The following is a 12,421-nucleotide window of genomic DNA, read 5'->3' on the forward strand; positions in this document are numbered from 1 at the left end:
TGAGTAGGAGGGTTTTGTAATTGATGTGGTACTTGATTGGAAGCCAGTGTAGGTGGATGAGTGTTTGGGTGATGTGCTGCCAGGGCTTGGTGCAGGTGAGAACCCTCCGAACTGAGTTTTGAACGTACTGGAGCCTGTTTAGGGCTCACATGTTTACCGAGCTAGCTGTTTAATGTTGTCATTTGAAGAGATACCAAATGGAAAAGAGAGGCAACAGTCTTTCACAGGTACTTTGGCACTTCAGTCTTCAGAAATTTTGATCTCTTACTTCCTGTTGTTGCAGTGAGCATAGTTGGCATGGACAAATAGCAGGAACAACTGATCTAATCATGTTGAGATGTGCCGTTCTTCTCTATTGCAGCCTCTTTTTTGGGATCTAGACTACTAACAATTTACTTTGTGATTCCTGTTTAACCTGGTTAGTCCCCATTTTTGAGATTAAGCATCCTCTTTGTGGGAAAGACCTGGCCAAGATGAGGAGCAACAAGAGCACTGATCAATAAAACAATTGGATGAAGACATTAACTCGATGCATCCATTACCAATAAATCACCATTATCAACGGGCGGAAATGTAGTTTCAACCCATCTTCACCTCCCTGAAGAGAATACAACATAAACAGTTTCTGTTACCTTTAGGCCAGTCAGCTGCACCCAGTGTCTGTGTTTGTGTGTGTGCACCTGGATCTATATCCCTGGCAATCCCCATGAAACTACCATGTGGCTGCAGAGCAGCCTATCACAAGAGGGAGACAGTTGCCGTGCTTTTGGATCCACTGAGGGAGCTGTCCATTTCAGCACCACGAAGAGGCAGCAGTAACCATGGTGCACTGTGAGGACGAACAGGATGTGACTAATAAAACACAAACAAACCACACAAGAACATTTTTACGCAAACTTAAGAATATATTTAATCAAAAATAAGCAGAAACAATCCTGTCACATATGTAGATGAGGCAACACATTCTGTCAGACTGCTGATATATTACCTACATGCACTGCTGGCATCTACATTTAGATACATAGCACAATAATCTTGACACCTTTGAAAATCATTAATTCTATTGTATACTTTGTGATTATCTTCGGGACATGTGTCCTCTTAATGTACAAAGTATATTTCAGCTATTGTGACAGTGTCAGAATCATTGTCTTCTCTTCTCAGGGCGAAGGGATATGAAACATATGACAGAGTCAAACATACAGCGCATGGATCACTGAGCTTTACAGCCTAACCCATCTATTCCTGTTGAACCCACTCATGGCCTTAACCGCTCGGTCAGGTGTTTTACACTCACCGCTCACCCCTTTCATCATTTGGGTCCCATATCTCCCCCTCACCAGGAAATTAAAATACACGTCACTCTGTCAGAGAATAATAACCTGCTGATGATAATAATGGGACACCTTATTGATCCCTGTCAGGGAATTGTCTTTTTTCTTGCCCTGTCTTCCATGAGGAGGTCATGGGGCGCTCCCTTGCTCCTGGACACTTCAGCAGGGCGGAAAGCTTTCTGCAAAATGGATTTGAACTTGTACATCTTTCTGAGCATTAGTCACACCTGCTGCATAATGAAGTGGAGTCAGTTACTATGGTCTGTCTCGTCTGACAAACATAAAATAAACCATACAATCTCACCCCAGATTCTTTAAGCAATTTAGGGCAACTGCACTGCAAAAAATATCTGCCTTAACAGGCTATTTGTTCTACATTCAGGTCTTATTTTAACAGGGCCATCACTACCATCCAGGTCAAACCCTCCGCATATTTCTTGGAGACTTTCAGGGGTTTATTAATCATGAGAGAAAACTTATATTCCACAGCTGAAAACTTACACATGGACAATTTTTCAGTTCTTATTAAACCACGTTTAAGCTTAAATTTGTTTTTGACCAGTAAAAATAAATAAAACAATTTCTATATTTTTCCATTTGTTCCTGGCAGCAAGCAGACCAATAAAATGCTAGCCATTCATTTTACAGGTAGAGAACAGAAACTATGTTATGAGATACTAAATACAGGCAAGTACAGCATGTTCATGTGCAGTTATTTCATTAAGGCTTCAGTTATTTGGTTATTTATTAGCTGTTATTGCATTTTAGTCTGATTTCATTCATTTTATTTTGCTAAATACCGTCCAAATGCATTTCTTCACCTTTTAAGTACTTTGCTTCTGTGTTTGCAAGGTGCAATTCAAATAAAGTTCCATTGCCTCTAAAGAAAATAATTCTACAAACAGGCAGCATTTCAAAGGTTTTCATCAAGAAACCTCACGCGCTTTAATTTCCAGAGAGATGAAACCCTGAGATTCAGCATTAGATGAACTGACTTGTTGAAAAGGACATTTTTTGCAGTGCGCTTGTTTTTGCGTAAAGTGCTGCTGCTGCGCACAGAACATCTCCCTCTCTCTTCCCCTCTCTCTCTATCTCTCTTCCCCGCTCTCTGGTTGTGTCGATTTTTTTCATCCTCTGCTTCTAACCATCATCCACCCCCTCCTCCTCCTCCTCTCCTCTCTCCACTTCTATCTCAGCTCTGCGAAGAAGAAAAACGAGGAAACCAAGGATTGGTGTGTTGCTCGACTTGAAATTTTATAATTTTTTGCGCACATAATCCCCCACGCCTGACAGCCTTGCCAAAAATATCATTGCTTTTGATGATTTCTGATGATTTTTATGTGATGACAGTAAACGGCTGTATGTGTGTGTGCGCTCGCTGTGCTCCGGTTGGCCGTGATATAACCGTGTAGGATCGTTTGGATGCTGGAGGAAGAGGCTCTGACGCTCCGGAAAGCTTCGTCCATCCCTCCGTGTCCTCCTCATTCCTGCGACCGGCTGCATGACCGGTGATGCTCGGCCTCTCCGCCTGGATGCGCCCCTCTCTCCGCGGTGTGCCGTCGGTACCGCTGCCTGTATCCCCCTATAGCAGATTTCCACTGTCGCCGGAGAAAGGTCTAGGGACCACATATGGAAACTGGGGATCAGAATTTTAGGAAAAAGGAAAACTAAGCAGGCTGTCGTTTGATTTTAATAACTTAATATTTTTTTCCTCCTCTTTTTAGCTTGATTTTTTTATTTGGAGAGAGGGGTTGATCGTCCCTGGTTGGTTTATTTTCCTTCATCTCTTAAGGAATGGCTGGTTTTCATGGCAGTCATGGTACCGGCTGATTATTTGGCATTATTTATCATTCTGTCCTTGATTTTGGGGGAGCGCTTGGTTCTGCTGGTTTGAATTTGTTCTTTCATTTCTTTCAGCACATCCAGTCCTTATTTTTTTCAACATATTTTGGGCCCTGCCTGTCTGTCTTGCCTGTCTCCCGTCACCCTCTTCCCACAAAATACATGTGATAGCCTGATTCTTCAGAAATGCCTGTGATGAGCCTCCATAATTCACTGATTCACTGTTCAACCGGGTTACATTTAGGTAGTCAGATCTCATCCTGAATTGTGTCATCATCTGTTGGAGGTCTCTGCTTTTTGCCTTTTTTGGGTCCATTTTAAAGAAATCAGGCCGCCAACTGTGTTAGTCTTAACCACCCTCCACCCCCACACCCCAGTGTTCCTTCATCCCTTTTCAGTATGAATTAATTCAAACTGCATGTACGCGTGTGCTCGTCCGTGTACAGGTGTGAGCGAGTGAAAGTTTGGCACTGTGAGGGAGTGAGTGTGTGTGTGTGTGTGTGTCTGTGTGTGTGTGTCTGTGTCTGTGCGTGAGCCGGAGAATGACAGTGTAGGCTGTATGTGACGGCCTATGTGGGAAAAAAATCAAGCGCTACATGCACATCATTCCATACATCACCGTTGAAGCTGTGAGGATTGTAATACATGTAACTGCTTTAGTCAGCTCAGAAAGCCAAATTCATGCCTGAGACGACCACAGAGAAACAGAGCAAAATCCTCCATCTTCTCATTATCTCGGCCTTTTTCAGAGTTTGACATTTAGAGGCCTTGCAACTCAACAAAGTAGGCCTAGATCCCAGACCAGGTCTCTTGTGGGATCTGCTAGAAGCCTGTGTTTTTAGGTCAACACTCTTTTCCAGAGCAGGGCAACTTACTGCCTCTTGGGGACTAGAATTTAGAAACCTCTGTTGCTGAGGGCTCTGTCATCCTCGCCAAAGCCTGTTTGACCCGCCTGTTGGGCCAAACAGCCACCCATCCACCCCAAATCTTCACCCTTATCTTAATTTTCACCTGTTTGCTGTCCCACCCAAAAACCAACCATACGATTTCCCCCGAGCTCCCCTAACTCCCCCGCCCCCCCAGCGGCCCCCCGCTACCGTCGTCCACCCAACACTGCCCACCCCCCGTTTTCCGAGCTGGCGTGGCGACGCAAACTCACAAATATTTACTTCCTGTACATCAAGAGGAAAGGGGGCCCCCCTTTCGTGGAATGCGGCAACATGGGCGTGTTTGACCGCGGAGTTCAGATGCTGCTGACCACGGTAGGGGCCTTCGCCGCCTTCAGCCTTATGACCATCGCTGTGGGGACAGACTACTGGCTGTACTCGCGCGGCGTCTGCAAGATCAAGAGCACCAATGAGAACGAGACCAGCAAGAAGAACGAGGAGGTGATGACGCACTCGGGCCTCTGGAGGACCTGCTGCCTGGAAGGTGAGATGCACTGGAGAAGCCATATATACATGCACGGATACACCAACAAACACCCGCTCAGGCACACAGGCAGATCGATTCCTACATGCCCACACACACATACACAAAGTCCTGCATTTGCACTCACATGCCTACACATACGCTCACATGCCCACACTCTTCTGTATGTACTCTGCATTCATTTCCACACATGAAACGCTCACTCTCTCTAACCTACACACACCTCTGTTCTCATCTATCTATCTGCATACATCCTTGACCATGCCTGCGAAAAGTGTGTACCCGCTCTCTTATTTCATAATGATTTACTTTTAATTTCATTGCTGCATTCTTCAGTTCTTTCCATGTAGTTAAGTGCAGGAAGACTTAACCTAGTCTTTAATATTTTTGAACGATAAATGCAGCTTCCTCCTAACAGGTGATTTGAATGACGGTTCTGACAAATGGTCGCTTACTTGTCCAGGGTCTGGGTTGTCATTTCGCTCCGTCGTGGCCAGTGTGGCCTTTCAATTATTCCAGCAGAGAGCAGCTCGGCTCACTTAGCAAACTGCCACACCGGACCCTAAAGGGCATACTTGGTCCAGCAAGGTATACAGCTGACTCATATGGCCACCAGTCCTGCTATAAGCCTGTAATTGTTGTCCTTTTTATGTCTGTCTTCATGACAAGGTGATAAACAAAAAAGCGAGATGTCTCCAGCAGTGAAGATTTTCTTAAATCTACCTTGGTTTCATATTCTGTCTGTTCTTAGTAATCTCAGCACTGCTTCCTCCTCTCCATACCATCCCTGGAGTGTTAGCTAATCTTGGAAACTGTCCGTAGTCCATGTAGAAATATGTGTTTCAAAGATGAACCAAAGCCATAGTGAAGCTTCAGCAGTTTGATTTAGACAACATCTTTCATCTTTTGAGAACAAATTCTCTTCATGTTGCATCGTCAGTGCTGTAACACTCACTGGTGCCACATACTGTACCTGTATTGTTCTGGGTGTGTCATATGTTAAACCTTTCATAAGGCTTGGAATGCGATTTACGTCTTGTCCCCTATTTCTGACAGAGGGCACACATCAAGAATAGACTCACACAGCTCCAGTATAAAGAGACATACTTATATTCATCAATATTCAAGTTGGGGTCAAACTGCACCACATCCAGTCTTATCTGGAGCCTTCGTCAGAACCGATATCTGCTTGAATTCATCTTTCTCTGATTTACGGGACTTGTGCCAAATATTCTCAACCTGTTTGAACTTTTTGAGCAAGAATTACTGCGTTCGAAATTGTGACTGTGAAGGGACAAGCGTCACATATCCCTCAGGAACACATTGGAACTCATGGACATATGACATTAGAGGGAGAGAATACATGTGAAAGTAAAAGAACAGTCTTTACGTCAGGTAGCGTGTGATGCAATGTTGTGTTTTATTACGTCAAATACGACTAAACACCCCTCAAGTTTTGAGGTTTGATGTCTGAGGGTTGGGACATACACACACACACACACAAGCTGTACTTACGGCTTGCCTGCGAGATCTATGTTCATCATGAATTACGGCACTCACCTGACGATGACAGGGCAAAGCTTAGACTTATGTAGTTCCAATACATTTGTGGTATTTCTCCCATGATTCAGCGGGTTGTCTTTCAGTAATTGCCGCAGGAATAGCTGCTGTCTTGTCATTAAAAATGGGTTCATGAGGGAAGGAAGGACACCATATTCTTTGATTCTGTTTTCTTCTTCTAACTTTGTCCCTGTGAAAAATGTAAACTCATCACAGAACGTCTGAGTGGTAGTTATGACGTGGACTGACACGTTGCTGAGTCCAAACTCTTCCTATAGTTTGATGTATGTCATAATAGACACCTACCCATTACTCATGTGCTGTGTGTTTGTGTGCACTCATGCATATCCAGTTATGGTGTTGACGCCGTGACGCGACTCTCTCGTATCGTGACCTCACATTGTCAGATTGGTTGAGCTTTACAGCCTCATCCTGTCACACACCTGCTTATCCGCTGTCACAAGGCCTCACAATAACATTAATAACTATGAGCATGAAGTGCAATGAGCTCCTCACCTTATTTCATAAGTAATCATGTGGCATGTATAGCATAAGTGCCTCTGCATGTAGTTTCCTTCATCTATTCTACATCAGCACATCTAACCATATGCAGGAGCAGAGAAGTGTAATGGAACACAAGGCTCTTTACAACATAACTCTCATTACAGTTCAATCAAAGCACATGACATTTAAACTTTGTGTCTTAATCAGCAAGAACTAGTGTCAACTTAATGTCAGGGCGCTCATCTTAAAATGAAATATAACCCCTTAATTCACACAAAAATGAGGTTCAAGTCTAAACTCATGACACATTCTCAAATGATGATACCGGTTCTTTGCTGCTATTTTACATCTCAGTTTAAAATTATATCAAGAAAAATTTTTAGCTACCGCTCTGTTTCTTTGTGTTTGGTCTGTAGCAAGTCTCAGGTGATTTTCTTTGGTTAACAGGGCAGATATCACAGCACACAAAGATAACAAAAGACAGTGGTTTACATCTCAAATTACATCAGTACATCCAGTAACCCTTCACTGCCCCAGAAAAAGATAGAGTTTCTCAGCTTTCCTAAGCACTAAATCTTGGCTTCCACTCTGCTACAATATCCAGCCAAATTTGTCATATAAGGATACCAACAGATTGAAACATGTGTGTTGTGCTTCTTCTTGTTTTTCAGTAAAATCTGAATGAAACCATTAAATACTTGCTATTATTTGGTATCTTTTTTTTATAATTTTACCCAAGCATATGCTTACATTTGATCTGTTTGGGTAGAGGTCCCATAGACATCAACATCCCTTGCTTTGATGAATGTTATTGTATTAAGACGACTTCTCCTACTTGCCTGGTTTGGCAGGAACATTTCTGGCCAAGACAGGAAGGGAGGACACTATCCATGCTTACATTTGTCTCCATCAGTTTTCCATTGGTATTGATGCTTCCTAAGCTTTGTTGAGGCCTTGCCCCTGGCTACATCTCTAACCTACTGACCCCTCATGGAGTGAAAAGGTCAGGCCTTGGGCCCCTTCGGGCTGAGACGGCGACGTCCTGGCTATTCCTTTGTCTATGTCAGAGTCTAAGAACAAAAGGAAATGGTGTCACGGCTTTTTTCTGTCATGTCTTCTAGCCTGTGGCAAACCCTGCAGCCTGCCTAAAACAGGCTTGGAACTACACAGTGTGGTTTATACAGCTCCACCTCTGTGAAATAAGGACAGTATGACGTGTAAACTAGACTACACCAACAAGTTGTTGAGCAGAAGGAAAAGCCTGTTTTTAGGGCTTGGGGTAAAACCGTATGGGTTACAATCATGACGAGGGTCCCTGAATCCTGGATGACCAACACATACAGTGGAAGTAATAACACAGATAAGCAAGTAGCTCTTAGTGCTGGAGTGGGAAACACTCTTAGCTATGTTCACCTGTCACTACGGCTATTGAACAAGGACAGAAAGGAGCCAGACCTTTATCAGAACCAGCACTGCCAGATGGAAAATGTTCACATCAGTGGCTTAAAATGAATGTATTTTGAGGAAATTGTGCACAAGTCATAACCACAAGAACAAATAAGTGTTACAACATAACTTTACAAAACATGTATTCAAACGACTTTTCGACTTGCTGACATCAGTGTGATCATTTTTGGCTAATTAATACATAATTAAATAACAACACAGAATGACTGGATGCCTGTTCATATTCTGCAGGAAAACAATTAAAGCCATAAGATAATCTAATTACATAAATAACTAAGCTTACAGGTGAATTCAGAACAAATGGACTTGAACGCAGCATACGTTAGTAAGTTCAAGCTCTGTGGCTGCTACGTCCCCCACCGGTGTGCCAGATGCTGAGGCTCCAGTCTTTTTCTGGTGCGGCTTGATGCTGTCAATGAGCGCCACATAGTGCTTGATGGCTTAATTGTGGTACATTCACCTCCATTCATACACTCTGATGTGTGCATGCAGCGTCTCTGTGTTGAGCTGGTTTCACGGTTTTGAGACAACATAGACTAAAATCAACTCCCCAAGTGTAGGCATCATCGCATGATCAAATTATTGTAATTACGACACTTTAAGCATTATTGATCATGCATTGTACGGAGGGAAAAATGATTATACAAATGTGATAATTATTGTACATCTGGCAACACTGATCAGACCTGAACTAACTAAAGTGGTTACCAGTGCTAGCCCACTGGGGAAAAGGTGTCTGCTGACTTAAAAAGCCTTGGTGCTAATTAGTTGTTTAAAGAGAAATGCCTACAAACACAGCAAAGCTACAACCAAACGGATACGAGGCTACTGGCATGAGCAGTGAGATGCTAATGCTAGCTGTATACATAATCTGCACAGAAGGCGGGAAAGCAAAAAAGGAAATAATTTCTGGATGTCGGGCTCCTTCATCAGGTGACTAATATCACCCACAACGAAATAAAAGTAATGATCATCATCATTTTCTTTGAGAAATTAAATCTTTTGATCATTTGTGTAGCTCATGAAAAGGCATTGTTCTCTTGTTCTGCACTTTTTTTTCTTTTTGCTCTTGTCATCTCTCTGCATCATGAACATCCGTTCTTCTCGAAGGTTAGCCAGCTTTATTTGAAATTACCTCAAATGAAAACAGCGAACAACTTGTTCCACATCACTGCTTTTTCAAGCTCTGTTCAAAATTGCTAATTTGATGCAGGTGTGCAAAGAAAAAAAAAAAAAAACTACCTGTGATCAACCATGTGACCACATTATGTAATCCGATTAAAGACAAGGTCATGGGAATACATTTGCTGCCACAGGTTTGGAGGAAGTTTAAGGACAAAATTTGTTTATTTTCTAAAGCGTAAAACATGAAATCTTGGCCGAGGTTGCAAAATTGTGTCAAATCACCAACACATTTGTCGATGTGAATGCAGCCACGCCAACTCACTCCATGTGATATGCTTATTTTCCCCGCTAAGTGGCTTTACTTTTCACACTCTAAGCTCGCTCGGTGTCCTTGGCACTGGAGATTTGAAATGGTTAAGAGCAGAGAGGAATCTGAGAGAGATCCAGCTCGCTCTGTGTGCTTCGCCTTCAGAGCTACAGTTGCTTTAGAGCTGCGTGGTGCAGAGAGGAGAAAGAGAGGAAGAGAGAAATTGGGAGGTGTTGAGAAAGAGAAAAAAAGAGGGAGGAAAAAAAAAAAAAGAACAAGGGAGAGAAAGAGCAGGCAGCCCTGGTTTTCTGTCACACCCCCTCAGGCATCCTGTGCTATCTTTAACACACAGGCCTACGTTCTATCTAACCTATCTTGCCCCGGCTTTTAACATAATACGTCACAGTGTATGCTTTTATTTTAATACTTGGGACATGATGTACATGATGTGCAGATACCAGTGACTGACGGACCGGAGCGCTTCTGTCATCACACAGCGACGTGTTAGCATCACAAAACAGCAAAGATCACACATGACATTTTCATGTTGAGCCATGAGTTATATTGCAGATTTGATTATGTTTCAAGCTTGGGCCTGTATTCAAACGTGTTTGAGTGTGTGTGTGTGTGTGTGTGTGTGTGTGTGTGTGTGTGTGTGTGTGTGTGAGGCAGGCTGTCTGAGAATTGGAGTGCATTACGGCGATGACATTAATTATGCTAATAGCCATCAGCTCCGTTAGTGTTGCGGTGCTGATCGTCAACAGAGCCTCTCCACGCTGCCTCTTTATCTAAAGCTGCGGCTAGTGATAGGCCAGGATAGGGAGGAACTAATTACATGGAATCAGATTACAAAAATAATCTGTGAACGAGGAAAAAACACAGACCGCCTCTTTATCTAAAGCTCCAGTTAGGGGTTCAGTGGATGGGGAGCACAAATTACATGTAATCTGATTACAGAAGTAATCTGGTTGGGAAAAAAAAAACATGTCATCGTTCATATCAAGCTCCAGTCAAACAGTAGATAGAGAACGGGACTAGCAAATTACATGTAATCTGACTGCAAAAAAGACACACGGGTGCTTTGTCTGGGGCTTCATTACTCAGTATGATGGGCTGGGAAGTGATTATTATGAGCAGATTTGTTCAAAAGTTGTCTGATTATGTGTGAGCTGGGATATGTAGCCTGCCAGAGGAAAAAAATAAAGGATGAAAACACAGACAAATAAAATGACGATTTCAGGAGATAGTTCACTGTTAAAATGTAACCCTGCACTTATCAAATTGCATATTTTGAGAAAAATAATGACGTTGAATTTTGTTTTTGGTCAGATTTTATTTGACTGTGGTGTTTTTGTGTCATGTTCTATATTATCCAATGATCATAGAGCAGTTTGCGATAGTTTTTGGCAAAATATTAGTGAAATATGCTAAAACTGTGATCATCTTTAGGCCTAAGGCTTAGGCTTTCTGTGCACATTAAAATACAAGCCCATAACATCTCATATATTCATGGAAAGTGACAGTTTGATGCATGTGTAAATCAGTAATTCAAAACTTAAGCTGTCTCAAATGTCTTTATAAACTTTACTAACTCTAGAGTGTATTAGTTTAAAATGGCAGTCTCAAAGCTCTCCCCTTCGTTCTCCTCAGCAGCACCTGCGATAAGCACTTAATTGCAGGTGTGTTTTCGGACCTGACTCCAACAGTGATCCAAACAGTGACCTCACAGACGGATTGATTGTTTGTCTTCATCTGAACATCAAATTTGTTTCTTTTCTTTTGATTTGCACTTCTTCTTTTTTTTGAAGTTTCATCCGCAGTCATCACTCTCATTTGCTCGGCCATAGTAACCACTCACCGGTGGGAATGTCCTCTCGTGTCATTCATTATATCATCATTGATTTGACAATTGGGACGTAACTAGCAATGTTAGTGACCTTTCAGTGTAAATAAAAAATGGTGGTGTGTGAGGTCTGAAAAGCAGAAAACTCAAGAATCACCCCCCAAAAAAAAAAAAATCTCCCAATCAAACAACTTAATTTTTTCAGAAACACCAACAGACAAAACAAACCTCGTTGATGTTTCTGCTCCCGATTGAGTTTTGATGTTGGAGTGTCAACCAAAGCAGACCGCAGTACGAACCTCAGAGAAACGAACATGTGATGTGCTAATGTTACCCACAGTGATGCTGTAATACAAGTGCAACTGATGCTTCCTGTGTTGTTGCCAAAGTGGCCTGTGAAATTACGATCATTTAAATTGTCTCCAAGGACTCTCTCTGGCATCGTCCCTCGTGAATGTATCACATACTGCAACCAATAAATGTTGACTATTTCGGAAAGCCATTTAGTATTTGATTTGAGTAATTATATTAATGGTAGATTATTAAAGGCTTGTGGCGTTTATTGCAATTCAGTGATGAGTAGACTCTCCTCCTAATTGACAAAGCATAACATTTCACGTGACGGTAATGAACCCTTACACTTTATTCATATTTTGGATTTAAAATGCAATAAAAGAGAAAATTTATTATTTCCAGACATTTCTGACATCACGAGAGACCCGTTTTAAGGAGGGCAAAGGTCAAAGCCACAGTCCCCTCATAAAAATGCTAAAAGATGTAACAAGCTATTTATGTTGTACGATGGAGGACTGCTGGGTTGGGGAATAGGAGTCATTGTTCTCCCTCTGCACTGAGGCTGGCAAATAGTCAGCATCCAGCAGCGCTCTGTGGGCGTGCTGTTGTTGATACTGTAATAGAAGTGACTGACAGGTCACGGCAGCTGTCAAACCTCAGCCGTCAATATGCTGCAACCACCCAACTCCACCAGACTCTATATAACAAAGCAAC

The 12,421-nt window shown here is 42.4% G+C and overlaps 1 protein-coding gene across 1 annotated transcript in view; it reads left to right on the forward strand.

The window, feature by feature from the left end:
* The first annotated feature begins 4,387 nt into the window (after positions 1-4,387).
* Positions 4,388-12,421, forward strand: part of LOC139199009 (voltage-dependent calcium channel gamma-2 subunit-like) — a 57,505-nt gene continuing 49,471 nt past the window's right edge. Inside the window, exon 1 of the mRNA XM_070828011.1 lies at positions 4,388-4,607. Within this exon, the coding sequence (XP_070684112.1) occupies positions 4,397-4,607 (211 nt within the window). The 5' untranslated portion in view covers positions 4,388-4,396. The remainder of the gene's footprint in view (positions 4,608-12,421) is intronic.

This window comes from Pempheris klunzingeri, chromosome 3 (assembly GCF_042242105.1).
Source record: "Pempheris klunzingeri isolate RE-2024b chromosome 3, fPemKlu1.hap1, whole genome shotgun sequence".
Classification (NCBI taxonomy): domain Eukaryota; kingdom Metazoa; phylum Chordata; class Actinopteri; order Acropomatiformes; family Pempheridae; genus Pempheris; species Pempheris klunzingeri.